Here is an 18067-nt window from a genome sequence, read left to right on the forward strand (position 1 = left end):
TTAAACTAAGCTGGGAGGTCCTGCAGCCTAAACAGAGAGTTAATATACATCTATTTAAAGTAAGAAAATGAGTTTAAAGCTCATGCATTAAAAAAAAAAAAAAAAAAAAAAAAAAAAACCTTATAACTATGTAAGACTCTTGCTGTGCCATAGGAATTTAAAATAGGTTAACAGTATTAATATAGTCGAAGATAGGAATGCATATTTATCTGAGAACACTGAAGTGTGTGTGTGTTTCTAAAGTATTTTTTTTAAAGGTCCGCTCTAGTCTTCTGACTCAGTGAAACTTACAGACCAATATCTTTCAATCTTTCTTTTATATCTTTATCATAACCTTCAGTGGTTCCCAGAGCAATCTGATAATCACCCTTTGCCGTACACTGTTGCTTTTTATTTTTCTATCTCTATGTAGCTCAGAAACTTAAAATAGGTCTCTTGGAGGAGTAGCCATAGCTTCCTAAGTGATAGTTAGTCCAATTCAATTGGCTTCCTCAGTTCCCCCTGTGAAATGGGCAGCAGATCTTGAGGCAAGGAAGGGGCATATTCCAAGCTATTGATGGCCACTGCATGGCCACCCGAGTTGACGACCAAAGAAGGAATTTTGGGCGTCTGCATCCCCCCGACCCCTGTTGGCCTTGGGTGATTCTTGTGGGCATTTGCAAGACCAGGATTTTCAAGGATGGCTCAAGGTTCTTGAATATGAAAGCCTCTATGAAAATGTATCATACATAAATATAATGCTTTCAAGGACTCCGGATCTCACACTGCACAAACAGTACTTCACTCATCACCAATACCCCTTCAAAGCCCATTTGTGGCAAATACTCCATTTTGCAGCAGATTTGCATGATTTACCTAGGATCCACTGTAAATCATTCGCATGATTTACAATAGAAAAGTGCCTAAGCTATGAATAGATCTAAACGCAGATTGGACTGGAATCCAGCAGCTCTTCTGTACCCTCTAATAAACCCTGAACACACTCCCTCTGTCTGAAGTATGGCCACACGCGGCAGCCCCCTCTGAGCAAGGACAGCAGCCCTCCTCCTGACAGCTGATACTCACCCTTAGCCTAGAGAAGGTTGGGGCAGGGCCCTAGGCAAGGTGGCACTTATTCCTGCTATGTGAGGAACAATGAGGCCAAGTCAGAGGGGCTCACACTAACCTGTAGCATTAGAATGGCAGTGGGGGGTGCCTCACTTAGGCCCCTCTTGGAATGGCTGATACCCAAGGCTGCCAGGTATTCTAGCCTAAAATGTAAGGAGCCCACCATCAGAGGGGAAATCCCAGTTGTGGATGGCACATGGACTTACCAAAATTACCACCCAGGAACCTCATCCCCATCAAGAGGTCTGGGGAGGTGAGCACTTGTCCTCCCTGAGCCTCCACCCAGATGGACCACAGAAGGATCATGTGGGCTTGCCAGTGAAGAGCCCAGTCCCACATCCTGTGCTGATGGGCTAGGAGGCTAGGAGCATGGGAGTAACCAGAGGACAACTGGACTTTTCTTCTTAGCTTTCAGGGCTGGCTGTTTGGCTTCTGGAGGACCTCCCGCTGCTGAGTATACAGTCCAAGACTAAGAAAATGGTCAGGGTTTTATTCCATTACAATTAGAGCTGGTTTTAGTGTTCTCTTGAGCCCAGACAACTCTTCCATGGTTTTGTGGCCCAGAGGCTGAAGGTGTCACAAGAAGCCCACAGAGAAACAACATGGGGGGCTACATAGTGGACCCTGAATTCTTGATGATTCAGTGCAAGATACAGCAAGTTCTCTGTGCACTTCCAGCAAATGCAAACACTGTACTTCCAGCAAATGCTTCAAGTTCATAGCGTGGCCGCGGTTTTTGAAGGTCTAGTGTAGCGGGTGGAAAGAGTCGGAAAAATCTGCATACAAACCCCAAGTCTACATTAACTACCTTGCCTCTCTGAGCCTGAGTTTCCTCACCTGTCAAGAGGCAAGACTAATGCCCACCTTGTGGGCTGGTGTGAAATATTTACATATGTAAATCCTTGGTCTGTGCCTGGCTTACAGGAGGTGCTCCTTAAGGGGAGCTGCTTCTCTTTTATTGCTGTAGAACTTATCAAGGTTAATCCACATGAGATGTTTATCCAGGGGGACGCTGGCTTGGCTGATGGGACACCTGAGTTCCAAGCCCAGTGTGGCCCTAACAGGCCCTGGAATCACCTCTTGCTCCATTCTCCCCAAAGAGGGAAAATGAGGGAGTTCACCCGTGCTCTCATAGAGTTCTATCAGCTCTGAAATCCTACATTCTCCTCGCAGAGAGAAGGTATACATGGGCCGTGGAGGCAGAGAGCTTAGGCCCAAATCTGGTCTCTGCCATTGACTGAATTAATGTCTGGAAGTCTCAGTTTCTCATCTGTAAAATGGGGAGTGAAAAAGCCGATGCACTGTAATGCACATGATTGGCTCTGAGTATCTATTCGAGGTTAGCTCTGGTTACTTTGGGAAATACAGACTATGAGGGCCTTTTTTGTTTGTTTGTTTAGATGGAGTCTCGCTCTGTTGCCCAGGTTGGAGTGCAGTGGTGCAGTCTCGGCTCATTGCAACCTTGGCCTCCTGGGTTCAAGTGATTCTCCTGCCTCAGCCTCCTGAGTAGCTGAGATTACATACATGCACTATCACGCCTAGCTAATTTTTATGTTTTTGGTAGAGACGGTGTCACCATGTTGATCAGGCTGGTCTTGAACTCCCGACCTCGTGATCTGCCCGCCTTGGCCTCCCAAAGTGCTGGAATTACAGGCATAAGCCACCATGCCCAGCCTTATGGGGGCCTTTTTCCAAGCATTTTCCTGGAGAAATGCTGGTGGGAGGCGAAGACATGATTCTCTTGACTTGGACTTTGAAACTTTCTGCACATAATTGGCACACGGCGTCTCCCCTGCACATATATCCTGAACACCTGTAGCAGGTCCTGTACTGGTTCTGGGAGGATTGTCTACCTGGACGAAGATGACACTTTACTACAGAGAGTCCCCACCGAGTGGGGGAGAGTACTCTACATTGGCAAGACAGAAGTAACTGCAAAATGAAGGTTCAAGTGTCAAGCTATGGGAACAAATGAATTCTGCCATTTAGGGGAGTATGGTTGATTTCTACCTTGAGCAAATCAGTTGTCTGGGGTCAGAGGGTCCAGAAGCAAAGAAAGTAGATGGAGAGGGGGAGTGTCCCTGCCTTTCATTTTCTATACTGGGGCTCTGAATGAAAAGAGGTCCCCAGAGAGAGCTTAGCCACCTGGGTGGGCTCCTCGCTTGGCCCAGGGGTGATGTCACATCCCAGGCTGAGCTTAGATCCTCAACCAAACAGCCACCTGTGCCTGAAAAGTCTTTACAGGAGGCCCCAAATTTTAGCAGGGAATGTTTGTTACCACCTGAAATGCAGGCTTTCCTCAACCTGCTGGTCTAAATAAACTGTACAGATAGTTAACTCCTGTCATAACACTACAAGGGACTCTCCAGCAAACTTAATAGATGAAAACAATAGAATAGGTGTGAAAAAGGAATGAAATCAGCACATTTTATCCATTCCAAGAAGCAATCCCCAACCCCCCCTATCACCCACCCACTTTTCCCTCTGGTGAGTGGCTTCTTGTTACTGATGATTGATAGGATGACTCACTGTCATTGTATTCCTTAAAAGTCCATGACAACAGCAGTGTCCAGTATCAGAGGACCCAAATGTAATTTAAAATACAGGCGCAGCAGCCTGCAAGTTGAACTTTCGTCCAGAAATGACAACCAACAAATGGTATCTACTAATATTCCTCTGAAATGGCTTTGGGTACAGGGAGGGGAGCCAAGCCGACCAGACAGGGTGAGTTTACTCAGAACCAGAGGACAGAATATTGACAGTAATCCAGCTTGTTACCACTGCTAACCAACTGTCAAGAATTCAGAAATAATCACTGTAGAATTCACTTAACCTTCTTCAGAAATTGGCCCTAACCGACCACCAGATTCCCAGAGTCCTGCCTATATCCAAGGTGTGCTATAAATGTAAATCATAAACTCTCATATTAGAAAAGCAATTTTTTGTGGGGGAACAGGGTCTCACTCGGTCACCCAGGCTGGAGTGCAGTGGCACCATCACCGCTTACTGCAGCCACGAACTCCCAGACTCAGGTGATCCTCCTGCCTCAGCCTCTCAAATAGCTAGGACTACAGGCATGCACCACCGTGTCTGGCTAATTTTTGTATTGTTTTAGAGATGGGCTTTCATCATGTTGTCCAGGCTGGTCTTGAACTCCTGGGCTCAAGCAATCCTCCTTGGCCTCCCAAAGTGCTGGGATGACAGGCATAAGCCACTATGCCCGCCAAGTTCTTTTTGCTGAGAGACTTTCTCATCTTTTTTTTAAAAAAATCTAACATCTCTGCCCACCTCTGTACAAACCTCTTTGTTTGTTTGTTTCAAGGAAGTTGCCTTGTATATATGGGATCAGTACTGTGAACTGAAATGGTGCTGAGACACTTGGGTTCTTATCTGCTTACTGAGTCAGAGACCCAGCAACTCCTCATCAGTTCTTGGTGAGAAGTTAGCTCCTACAGTTGTAGGATTGCCCTTGACACAAGGATTGTAGTTTATAGAGAGTCCTCAGATGGTTTTAAGACCCTCAGTGCAGGGGCCCAGCCCTGATAAGTCCTTTTCTAATATCTACCCAGATGCTGTTCAGCATATACAGTACTGTGTGCTTAGCAGAGAATACCAAGACATGAGGTAGAATCTCTGCCCCCAAAGACGTTGCAGTCTGGTTGTGGAGATGTAACAAAAACACAGGTAGAACTATAGCAGACACCGTAAAATACAGCCCGGTGCTGTTTTTATTTGTTTTGTGAATCTTTCAAATTTATGCCTTCAATAGAATGAGAGATACTCATTCTATTGAAGCACTGAACTCCCAGGAATTACGATACAATATGGTGGGTGCCAGGAAAGAGGCACCAGGAGAAAGCACCAAGAGTGACTGCCTGAGGAAGGTTTCCCTAGAGGCAGTGGTGTCTGACTTTGGTCTTAAACAGTAAGAAGGGCACTTTGAGTCTGTGGAGTAAGAAAAATCATGATGTGTTTTGGGATCAACAAGAAGTTTGCTCTGGCTGGAGTGTAAGAGTGTCTGTGGTTTTGCGGTTAGGGTTGGGGAAGGGCAGGAAGATGAAGTTAAAGAGTTATGAATGGCCATCAAGACCATGCTGGTTAACACGGTGAAACCCCATCTCTACTAAAAAATACAAAAAACTAGCCAGATGTGGTGGCAGGCGCCTGTAGTCCCAGCTACTCGGGAGGCTGAGACAGGAGAACGGTGTGAACCCAGACGGCAGAGCTTGCAGTGAGCAGAGATAGCACCACTGCACTCCAGCCTGGGTGACAGAACGAGACTCCGTCTCAAAAAAAAAAAAAAGAGTTATGAATGACCAAGAATACTGTGATGAAGAGACCAGGCTCTACTGTATGGCAATGGAGAGCCATTGAAAGTTTTTGAGCAGTGGTGTGGTCAGGTGTACCTTCTAGAAAGATCACTCTGCCCATGGCATAAAGGGTAGATTGGAGTAAGGGAGAGCTTGAAAGCAATGAAGCTCCTCAGAGGTCCAGTGTGGATCAATATCCACTTGGAATCATCCATTTAGGAGTTAGTGAAGACCTGAAAATTTAGAAGAGGACATCGAATGGATATTCCCTGAGAGTACCATTCAGCAAACATTTATTGAGTGCCTCTCAGATGCCAGTCACTGTGCCAGGCCCCCGGGATAGACTGAGATATGACCTAACCCTGCCCTGGAGGGGCTCACAGTCTAGAGACAAGCAAGGGACGATCACCTGGTGGTGTGTGATTGGCACAGCAGAGGTGTGGGCAACCCTTGGGGACAGGGAGTGGAGGTGGCTCACTGGGGAGGAGGCACAGTATGGAGGCCAGAGAAGTCAGCAAAGGCATCACAAGGGCAGGGAGTCTACCCTGGGTGCTGAGGGATGAGGAAGACTAACCAGGCAGACAGAGAACTGGAGGTGAGAGGCACTCCACCCCAGGGGAGCATGTACATGTTTGAACACACAGGATACATAAAGGAACAGATGGGGGCTGTGCTGAGGTTGGCCTGACTAGAGCCCAAGATGTGTATGAGGGAGTGGCAGGAGATGAGGCTGCAATAAAGGCATGGGGTAGGTCACGCGGGGCTTTGCCTGCCGTCCCAAGAAGGTGGGACCTAAGTCAAGGTTTTCAAACTCTGTTTAAATGGCAGAATGCTTTGGTCAAAACTTTTTAGCCAGCACCCCAATTACAAAACAGATAAAAATGATACAGCTTTAAACTAAATGTGAGACTGGTACTTCCTCTGTCTTGGTCTTCCTCATCCCTCCAGGCCACCCCTGAAGCAATGCAGAACACAGTTTGAGAACCACCTGCAGCAAGTGAAGCAAGTGACAGTGATGCAGGTAGGGGGATGTGGCACTGAGAGGTCTCGAAGGGCAATGCCGTGGTTCTCAAGCTTCCAGCTTTATTTCGAAAGTGACAGATACGAAAGTGCTTGGTACCTAAGAGGTACTCAGCTTGCATATCTGAGTGTATGTGTATGTGTGTGCTGCATTTGATGGGTACTGCCCTGGGAAGGGCAGGGGTTAGCAGTCAAGAATATTGAGTTTTATTTTGGACAAAATGGATTAAAGGTATTTTCAGAATACCCACATGCAGAGATGTAGTAGGCACTTGAAAATGTAGGTGTGAACCCTGGGCAGTGGTGAAAGCTATAGTTACAGACTTAGGAGTTATTGGTGTATAGGTGATAGCTGAAGCCATGGACATCAGTACAATTGCCTAGAATTAGATGGAACATGATGAAAAAGTAGGCAGAGCCCTGAGGACCACTGACAATTAAAAGACAGGTCAGAGAAGAGAAGCTACAAAAGGGGACTGAGAGAGACTGAGAGAGATGCCAGGAGAGGAAGCAAGTGAAGGCAGAATTTCAGAAACTAGGTAAAGAAATAGAAAATAGGCTGGGCCGGGCGCGGTGGCTCAAGCCTGTAATCCCAGCACTTTGGGAGGCCGAGGCGGGTGGATCACGAGGTCAGGAGATCGAGACCATCCTGGCTAACATGGTGAAACCCCGTCTCTACTAAAAATACAAAAAACTAGCCGGGCGTGGTGGCGGGCGCCTGTAGTCCCAGCTACTTGGAGGCTGAGGCAGGAGAATGGCGTGAACCCGGGAGGCGGAGCTTGCAGTGAGCCGAGATCGCGCCACTGCACTCCAGCCTGGGTGACACAGCGAGACTCCGTCTCAAAAAAAAAAAAAAAGAAAGAAAATAGGCTGGACACAGTGGCTCACATCTGTAATCCCAACACTTTGGGAGACCAAGGTGGGAGGATCGCTTGAGACCAAGAGTTCAAGAGCAGCCTTGGGCAGCATAACAAGACCTCGTCTTTATAAACGACAACAAAGAAATAGAAACTAAGCATACGCTTAAACATGGAATTGGTATTATTAGTTTGGTTGCCTGGAAATGAAAAAGGAATAAACTAAATGTGAGAATAGTGCTTCCTCTGCCTTGGTCTCCCTCCCCTAATGCATTTTGTTGGCATAGCATATTCCTGTTAAAATAAATCTGCAGCATACCGATATTTTTCCAGAAGTACAATCCCTTTAATATATAAGTATAGATTAGTCTAGCAAAATAACAACAACTGAGCTCACAAGGTAAACAGTATCACTGTTGTTTAGTGGAACTTCTCCCTCTTCTCTCCAGGAATAAATGAATTCTCTGAAATTTCTGCTCATCAGTCAAAGTGTTACATTCAATTGAGTATTCATTCTGAGTTTAAAATAATTCTGCAATGGAATGCTTAGAAAGTTGTGCTTTGGCAAATTGAAAATAATTTTTCTAAAGTGATGGGCTAATTTGAAATCCATATTCCTTTTCTTGTTTTGATTTGTGCAGCTGAAATTGTAAAGCATATTCCTCTGATTGTACTGTTCCACCTGTGACGTGTTCTCTCCCCTGGGGATACTGGGGTCCTCTAAAACCATTCATTATGGGGAGGGAGAGATGCTGGCACGGCTCAGTGAATGAATGGATGATGGGCTATTTTCCATCCTAACTATTAGTCCACATCTTAAAGGTGTCTGTATTCAATGAACTGACAAAGAAAACAAACTCCCGAGTAGTTAGAGATTAAAACTACTGCCCAGTCTTTCTCTTTCTCGTGGTACAGCGTTGTGCACAGAATGCTGCTCTCTAAAACCCCATCATAGCAGCTGACTCTGTCAAAGCTTCTTGGGAAAATCTTTTCAAATGAATAAGCAATAGAACATGGCTTTTGAATTCCCAAAATCTCAAATTTTTTAGATTACTCAACTTCTGGATTTAGTTCAGTGTCTCATCAAATATTGACTGAGTGCTTACTATGTGCTAGGCACTGAGAACATGTAGTGAATAAAACATTAGAAGATCCTGTTGTCATGGAGTATGCATTCCAGCCAGAGAAGACAGGGCAATAACCAACAAGGATACAGTGTGTGTCCCTGGTGATAAGTGCTAAGAACAAAAATGAAGCCCAGCGAGGGACTGGAGAGTGATGGGACAGGGGCTGCGTTCTGGACAGTGTGGTTAGGGAAGGACGGGTCAACTGAGAGCTGAAGGAGGAAAGGGATGTTTAGGCAGAGAGTGCTGTCACATGCTTAGCTGCTGTCCCTTACAGCTCACCCCAACCAAGGCATGTGGAGATGCATTGCTTTGTCAATGCAAGGATCAGCCCAACCTAGAACCCTATAACCTTGTGAACATGATGATATGCAGCTTAGACAATAGCTGTTAAAAACCGACTCTTCAGGTGTTACTGCGAGACAATTTTTTGCAGGTGACTTTTAAATAAAACAGCTTCCATTATTCAAAAATCCAGAATGGCAACCAGCTCTTAGAAATGACTAAAATGACCTACCAGCATTCCCTGTTGTTGTCGGTTTTTTTTCTAATGGAAACTTCTGCTGTCCTGCTGAGACCGTGTATTATATCTAGTTTCACATAAAAATGAATTTTTGCTGCTAAGTTTGAAAACTGCCTGAAAATAGCAATTAATATTGAAAAAGCTGACAGAACCTTAAGTGTAGTGGCATGATTGGTGCTGCTCTAATTGTGTGCCTGCGTGTGTACAGGCCGATGTAAACACAGTATGAAAACACACTTGATGCCCAGGACAGTGTAGCCGCATATTTTCTTACAGGTAAGTGAGGGCGAAGGGGAGAGGGAGAGGGGATTTATAGAATTTTTAGAGCACTGTTAGGTGGTGTAGAGCTTTCTAATCTTACATCAGTATAATCTTTCTGATTATTTTCACATTCTGCATTTGATCCTCACAATTTGTTGGGGGGAAAATGGCAGGGCAGGCTTTGTTCCTCCCATTTGATGGATGAGAAAACTCAGTGGATCAGCGAGGATGGGTTAAGGTTCTTATCTACAAAATGGAGAGATTGGACTACATTATCTCCAAGGTTCCCTCTAACTCAAAAGTTCTATAATGATTTTCAGATTGTCCTGAGGTGACACAGCTGTTTAATGGTAGAGACTCCCCTTAAATCCAAAGTCCTTTCTGCCACAGTTCCTCCTTATATTCTTCAAACCTTTCACTGCATGTTAAGTCATCTATAAAATGCAATGTCTACTGTACAGGGTTGTTGAGAAGATCGTTGAGGGGATTAAAGGGAGGACTTGTGAAGCACCTAGCACAGTGGTAGCTATCATTATCATTGTCGTCACTGTTACTAATAAGAAGACATGTAGTGGAGTGGAGAGAGCATTGGTGCTGGGGCTTCTGATCATTCACTGACAGAGTTGATAATACCTATAACACAGGGTGGTTTAAAGACTAAAGGAGGGTTGGGCGTGGTGGCTCACACCTGTAATCCCAGCATTTTGGGAGGCCGTGGGCAGACCACCTGAGGTCAGGAGTTCGACACCAGCCTGGCCAACATGGCGAAACCCCATCTCTACTAAAAATTAAAAAAAAAAAAATTAGCCAGGCATGGTGGACTGTGCCTGTAATTCCAGCTACTCGGGAGGCTGAGGCAAGAGAATCACTTGAACCTGGGAGGCAGAGGTTCCAGTGAGCCAAGATCGTGCCACTGCACTCCAGCCTGGGTGACAGAGTGGGACTCTGTCTCCAAAAAAAAAAAAAAAAAAAAAAAAGTCTAAAGGAGATGATGTTAATATGAATGCTACACTATACCTACAACATAGGGTGGCTTAAAAACTAAAGGAGAGAATATTTATATGAATGCCCAGTGTCTGACTACCAGGTGCTCAAGAAATGGCTGGCTAGTGTGAATGATAAACCACCCTTCATAAGAAACTCAGATATATTTTCATGATTCCCTCAAAACCTAAAGAGGCATTTCACAGAGGTGAAGTGTAACCTTGAGAGTAACAGAAGCATATAGCCATCTTTATTTACAAAAAAAGAAAAAGAAAGAAGAGTCTGAAGTTTGGCCATTCTGTACACATCTGAGAGGGAGGAAAAATCCACGTGCATCCAATAGTTAGCAAATGATCATTGTGAAGTTTCATGTCAGATGGTCTTCTGAAATCCAGTACATACTTTATTCAGGTCCTCCCATTCTCCCCACTGCAACAATCACATAAGATTGTGTGGATTATTTAGAAAAGCCTGTTTACCCTCATTATACCACTTTCTTTGAAAAGCAATCATGTGAATACTATGAGGAACTGCTTTGCTATAGTGATGACCATTATGAAGGATTCAATAAAGTTGGAAACCAAGATTCTAGAGCCTCTCTCTGACAGCATGGTCACAGAAAAGGCTAGGGGCAGGACTGAAATGTGAAAACTCTCCAAGAGAAATTGTGGTTACTTGTCTCTATGAAGGATTTCTTGGTACTGAATTTTCAGGGCACAATAAACTAGCAGATGTAAGCATCTGTTGTCACATGCCCCGGGACTGTGTTGGGGAAGTGTTGGCATGTGCTAAGGAGTCACAAGGTGAGTGGCATTGCCCTGGACCAGTTATTCTAAAATCTAGTCAATGGCTTAACCCATTGGACCTGAGACAATGCATATTGTTCGGAACACCAGCTTTCAACCACATTTTGTTTTTTATAAGCATTATTTGAAAAAGATAAAACACAGCAACTGGCCATTTGGATGTGAAATCTTTTTTTTTTTTTTTTTCTTATTCAATATATATCTCTCCTGGAAATTTTTCTCATTGTGAATGCCCATCCTGCGTAGACATCTCAAGAACAATCGAGTTTTTCTACTTGACGGCAGTACATTAAATGCTTTGACCAATGTCTGTTATGTTTGGTTACCTTCCAGTTTTAAAATGTGTGAATTTCCTTTTTACTGTTCTAGGGGAAAGCAATGGTATTTGCCCCACGCCGAGGGAATACTTTAAACCAGTTTTGCAATCTAGCTGAAAAAGCTGGTTTCTCTATCCAAAGACATGAAAATTATGATGAACACATTTCAAACTTCCACTCCAAGGTTAGTTTTCTGCTTGTGTTAGATAACACTTTAATCCGCATTGCATTTTGAAGAGATCATGGTCTTTTTGGCAGGTAACCTAAATATTTGATTAAAGTACTCCTTAGGTGTGTTGCTTCTGAACAGCTATTTGTATCTGATTATTTTGTGTGGTAAAGCCATCTTTTATCTTTGCATGTCTAGAAGGATTTTACAGAAACCGTTCCTGTTTACTCCTTTCTCTGAAACAAACTAATCTTTTCATTCATAATAGACTAATTTGTAGGATGCAAGGGGAGGTGGCATAGAATGAATGATAAACATGCATTTATATTTTAATGAAAAACCTTCAGCTTTTAAGTAGGTTAAATGCTTAGCCGCACTGAAATAAATAGAAGGTGAATGTCTAATTGTATCATGTTGGACTGTAAATCTTTATCTCTGTTTGCTTTATAGCTGGGTCAGTTGGCAGTTTGAGACTGTTAAATCTCATACAGAATTTCACAGTTGTGGGGTTATATGTCAGATCGAGGCGCTACAAGATTTAGGTCAAAAGCACTTATCTGAGAGTGATTTCTAAGCCTGCTTACATAAAGCAATGTTATCAGCCTTTTTATTATTTATAGGTATAGAGCAATATAGGACACTGAGAGGCAAGTATTTCACTGAAAACTTTTTAGGATTCTCACGTTTGCTAATACATGTCACAGTGACTAGTATAACATGTATTATTTCAGTAATTTTGTGCCTTACGGATATCTCCCTTCACTGAGCTAGTCTGACCTTGGCAAGAGACTTTAACTTGTCATGATTTCACAAGTTGTAACTGCAGAAAAATAAAGGCCTGACCTTAATTTTCTCCTGGGACAATGTGAACAGCATCCTTTATTGCCCAGGACTATAATATAATGTAGAAGTGTGTTGGCTTTTGGAAAAATATATGCAAAATTAATCTGATCTTCCAAGCAAGAGAAAGAAATTCTCACTTTCTGGAAATGAACTTATTTATTTGAATCTTTAAGGTTCCATTTAGTCTCTGGGGAAAAATGGTGCTTTGTGAACTGAAAGAGTTAAATCACATCCTCTCGCTGGTGGAGTCAGGCCCGTTGCTCACAATCAGAAAATAAAAACAGAACGGTATGTGATTCAGATCATACCGGCCTAGAATGATGTTTTCCCCTTTTCAACCCCTTCCCCTAAAAAAAGCGGGGCTTTACCTGGTAGGAAAAGGGTCCCTCCTGGCTCCCTGGACTCCTCCACCCAAAGGAATAATGTGGCTTTCTCTCCAGGGTCGGGCTAGAACTACAAGGATCAGCTGACAGCTGCTTCAGTGTCGTGCCATTCACTTTCCCCCTAGAACAACAAATGCTTTTAGTTTCCCAGTGACAGCTCAGGAGAGCAAAGGCGTGGGTTTCTGCACCAGCAAAGATGTTCAGCATTGTGCCTGATACCCTCTGTCTCCTCCCTGAAAGATCAGAGAAGTGTTGGGACATGCCAGGCACGCCCACCTCTCCTTTGTCTAGAACTTTAGAGTGTTAGCGCCTGGTGGCCAGCACACCTCCTCTTTTTATTTCCAACGTTGTACACTACTCCTGCTAAGCGAAGCACATAAATCTGGTCATAATTGCTGAAAAGTCAAATTCAGTTTGCTGACATTGGTACATCGGACTAAGAAATAGTTCTCTTCATTGTTGGGGGTGGGGAGAGTGTAGAACCCTAGGAGAATATTCTGCAGAGTTGGCACATCCTGGATAAAAGGTATAAACGGGCACCCAAGATATATATATTTTTAATAATGAGAGCTGTTTCAGCTGGTGTGGTATTCTGCTTCCAGCAAAAGAATGCCACTGGCCCCTCCTGTGCCTGCTTCAACAGCAGGGATACTGTGTGCTGACCGGGCTGGCACGTGCAGTTGTGCTCCTTTGCAGGAGAAGGAGCTCGCCCAGAGGCCGGAGCAGTGAGCCGCGGGCCACGCTGGAGGGAGCGGGCAGCGTCGCTGCTCCTCGCCCAGCCCCATGCCCTGCAGCAGGGCGCGAAGGCGGAGGCCCAAGGCAGCACCCCTGCCCCCTCCAGCCCTGCCCGCCCGCCCGGGGTTCCGGGATGCGGCCGCCGGGAGCCTCCACCCTGGCGGCTTTTGTTGGCCGCGTGCTAATAGCCAGGGCTTAAAAGTTTTCCATCTTGAGCGGCAATCAGCTTTCTTCCTCTCCATCTCTGGCCAAAGCCCCCTCGTCCCTGGGACGCGCTGCTCCCCAATGGAGGAGCGGCGTTTTCCTTCAGGCTGCGTGTTATCCTCTTAGCCCTACTGTGTTGGAATAGAGCGTAACCAGCTGGAGGACTGTAAGACGCCTGATAATGCCGCTCTTTTCCGCTGTCCCGTCTTAATCTTGTTACACAAATGGTCGTGAAGAGATTCATGAATTTTAATTTTGCCCTCTGCATTAGTGCCTCGCGTCACTCATACACAGCTGCCTTCGAAGCCGAGTTTTTCACTCCTCCTCTTACAACAGGGGAAAAAATTAGTTACTTGGCAGTAGTGCAAGGTAAAAAAAAAAAAAAAAAAAAAATCTACAGATTTAGGCAACCACCCATGAAGCTGATTAACAGTCAGTGATCAGGAGGAACAGCTTTGCCTCTTAAACTTTTCACCTCTCATTGTTAACTGTGAAATTTTATTTCCGTTAAAAAGCAAGCCTGTAATCAAAACGGTGCCATTCTGCACTTTTCTGCCAGTGCTTTTGTTAAACTGTGCCCACACCATGCAGCCAGTGTGCTCGGGAACCAGGCAGCCAAAGGTGTAGTATGTTTTAAAAATACTGCTTTTCAGTCCATCCTTGCAAAGGGAGAAAAATAAAACACTTCCCTCTCCTCCCCAGCGTTTTGGTCTCCTCAAGGCTGAGAATGAAATCCATTGCCCTCATAGTGTGGTTCAAAACCTTTCGGATAGTTAGATAGCAAATCGTTTTGTAAGGCAGAGATGTGACTTCGAGATTACAGCTGGCTTGACACTAGTTGGTAAAAATACTCTCATTCATGCAAATGTTCTTTGAAATATAATTTTACATGCCGTGGTTTTTTTTTTTTTTTTAACTTTCGCAAAACCACCCTGAAGTGTTTATTTTTCTGTATTTTTGTACATTGCTCTGAAAATAGGCTTGGGCTGGGCTGTGAAGTCAGTACATTGTGTTAAAAACACGGCCATATTGCACTTCTCCTTATCTATTCAAAATGCCACATTACAAGTGGCTGGTGCTTATAATCTGTGTGGTGTGCTGTTGATAATTGTGGATACTGTAAAGGGTAAACAGTCTGAACTCCACTCGTGCTGCTGCTGTTCGCGCCGTAGTAAGGCTGAGCGTGTTACATCCAATTATGAAGTAAAGCATAATGCTACTAATAGCAGCTATATAATTTAGTTTAGTCCTCAAAGACCCTGTTTTAACCTATGAAATTGAAAAATTGTTTTATTCATGATTTGCTTTTTGTTCATTTTCTTTCAAGGTGCCTTTTGATATTTGTTAAAATTGTAATTATTAATTGGGCAAGGAAGTACAGCCTGGGTAAATGGAATTATTCTTAAAGCTCATAACATTCCCCCATCGAAGCAAGTATTGGCTAAGCGCTTTGTGTGTGCTCAAGTACCCTCACGTAACAGACTTGCTTGATTCCGAAATGATCTGGGGCTGGGTTATAGTGTTGCCTTTGAGGGTTGTCAGCTCTTCCCCATTGTGGAAAGGTCTCACAGGCAAGACGGGGCTGGCCCCTGGCCCCTTTCAGCAACGAAGCCTCTGCTTTGGCCTCCAGAGGTCAGCACAGAATCCAAGTTAAAAGTGATTTCTAACCCATATTTACAGAAGAATTATTTATCCCACATATTACCTCAGGGACTTTATAAAGAGCTCATTTGAGTCTCTGTATATTAGTGCATTGTGAGTGAGTAGGTCAGCTGACTGCCACTGAGTAATCAACTTTCCCTTATCCCCAATCCCTGAGGAAAGAATTGAGCTAGCTTGGCCCTCTCTTCCCTCTATAAAATACTTCAGTGGGCTCCCTCTATCACTAGGGCAACTGGCAACAAAGGTATGTACAGTTGGGAAGTCCTGGTCAGTGGGTATGGACGGGGAAGTTGGTGAAGCCATTTTCTCGGCATTTTCTAAAATTAGACTAAATAGTAAGGTTGGAGGACCTGTGTTTAGGCTTAACACTCTCACTACTTTGGTAGCAGCAAAAATCCACAAGGATCTTTCTAAATAGACAACAAATCATCTGTACACAGAACAAACTCCATCTAAGAAAACAGAATGAAGTCACCTCAGTGACTGTACCCCCGTCAGTTCTTGGGAAAGTGGATTGGAAAGTAAAGGCTGAATTAGCTTTACGTTCCCCAGTGGAAAAGGGGAAGTGGGCTCATGACTCCTGTCCTTAATAGTGACAGTCTGTCCATGTCACGATTTGGGAATATGATTCAGAAGGAACATGCACTTCGAAAAGATTCAAGTTAACATGCCCCAGAGGGACCACCCTGGGAGAGTGTGATGTTGAGGCCATTCATTTTGCTTTAGGGTGGGTGGGGTGGGTGGTGTTTGACTAATTTAAACAATAAAGGAATTGGCTCCATGTATAATTAAAAGAATTTTTTTTTACTATTATAATCTAAAAAGGAGTTAATAATTGGCTCATGAATTCCAACTTCAAAAATATTAATTTTGTCTTTATAAATCGCAAATGATTAGTTGCTAGGATAAATGTAAATATAACTTTAAAACTATTCCAGCTGAATGAAGAGAAAGTGTACTTTAGACGTGAGAAACCTGACTGGATTTTAAAATCACAGAAAGATCCTCAGAACCTCCCTGCGCAGTATCGACAGGAATGTCACTAGTCTAATTGTTGGAATATGTTCTCCTCAGAGAAAAGAATTTTTGAGTGACTTATGATTAATGTTAAAACCCCTAAGAAGCACCTGGAGAGCCTTTGCAGTGTCTTGGGCCCCACAAGCCTTTGCCTGTGCCCAGATGTTGCCACGGACTCCAGGCAGTGATGCGAAATGCCCACCTGCCTGAATAGTGTGGCATTGGTCAGAGGCAGAGGGCACAGAGAGCAGAGACTTGTGTCAAATGACCAGTCAGGTGACGATGAATGAGCCCCAGCTCTGCCTTCGGTCAAGTGCCTCACAGTTTATACAGGTCAAAATGCAGCTGGGGTATTTATGAAAAAACGCCCTACCCACCCCCACCAAAAACAATCCCCATATTAATATATAGAATTGTGACACTAGTGCCACTGAGAACCACTTTGAGTTTCTTTTCTGTGATTTATTTTTCCAGAACTATATATTTTGGTGTAAAAGTCATGATACGTAACATGAATAATGACTGGTAAAGATCCCTAATTGGAGTCCCCTTACCCTTTTTTTTTCTATTATTGTTTTCAGTTGAAAAAGGAAAACCCGGACATATATGAAGAAAACCTTCATTACCCGCTTCTGCTTCTTTTAACCAAACACGGATAGAAGATTAAGCTTCTCAAAGACGAAGAAAAATATCAAGTGCACAGGGAATATTTTTACAAAAACAGCAATCTGTAATGGGTATAATCGCCCGCCTGCCCCCTTTGCAGCATTTCACGTGTGGGCTATGGCCTCCACCTGTCCTCACCCACGTTATTCCCCAGCTGCCCTCTCCAGCTCCCCCCCGCCTCTTTTCACACTCTGCTTGTTGCTCTTCCTGCCCTAAACCTTTGTTTGTCTTTAAATATGTATAAGCCGCCTATCTGTGACTTGAATTTGACTGGTGAACGACCTAAATATTTTTCCCTCTAATTGAGAATTTCTTTTGATGATACCCATCCCTCCTTAAATTTTTTTTTTTTTTTTTTTTTTTTTTTGGGGTCTTTGTTCTGTTTCGGTGGTGGTAGTTTTTAATCAGTAAACCCAGCAAATATCATGATTCTTTCCTGGTTAAAAAAATAAAGCATATCATTTTATCTCCCTCCAATTAATTGTATTAAATCTGCCATCCCATTCTCCATCCCTGTCTCTCCTTTTTTTCCTTTTAAACAGTATGTTTTTTTCCCCTATAGACGTATAAGAAATGACTACATCAGCCCAAAGCCTCATAAACTGACCGTTTGTCCTCTGGACACAATAGCGTGGCCAGCCCTCTGCTCCTCCTCCCCAATTATGTGTGATTAGTCTCAGTGTGCTGTGTCAAGGAGGGGGAGTGTGCTGAGTGCTTATTATCTGTTTAGGTACAAGAAGAGCACATTTAGGCTCTGACTATGAATGAAAAGTGAGCCTTTATCAGGGCTTAAATCTGACTGCTGCTGTTCTCCAGGCCTCTTTCAAAATAGGTCCTTCCCAGAGAAATTTTGAATAAATGGTTGATAAACTAGATTGCAACCAGGGGGAGTTTTTTAAAAACTCAATCACACAATTATCTTATTTAAAGTAAGTATATATTGTTATATGCTGTGATTCAAGTGTATGGTAAACATTTAATAGGTGCTACCTAGGATTAAGAGAGAATGACTTTTCTGCAGGGAACCCAAGCTTATCCTTGCCCAGTGCATCCATGAGATGCTCTAATGCCTTTTGTGG

General features: G+C 43.8%; 1 protein-coding gene across 2 annotated transcripts in view; it reads left to right on the top strand.

Annotated features, from left to right (window-relative positions):
* The window catches only part of CAMKMT (calmodulin-lysine N-methyltransferase), a 418274-nt gene extending 400776 nt beyond the window's left edge, over positions 1–17498 (top strand). Inside the window, exons 10-11 of one of the 2 annotated variants that reach the window (XM_038006250.2) lie at positions 11362–11493; positions 16904–17498. In XM_038006250.2, coding sequence (XP_037862178.2) covers positions 11362–11493; positions 16904–16981 — 210 coding nt within the window. In that variant the 3' untranslated portion in view covers positions 16982–17498. The remainder of the gene's footprint in view (positions 1–11361; positions 11494–16903) is intronic. The other variant, XM_038006251.2, reaches the window with a different exon arrangement.
* The last annotated feature ends 569 nt before the right edge of the window (positions 17499–18067 follow it).

Source organism: Chlorocebus sabaeus, chromosome 14, assembly GCF_047675955.1.
Source record: "Chlorocebus sabaeus isolate Y175 chromosome 14, mChlSab1.0.hap1, whole genome shotgun sequence".
Lineage (NCBI taxonomy): Eukaryota > Metazoa > Chordata > Mammalia > Primates > Cercopithecidae > Chlorocebus > Chlorocebus sabaeus.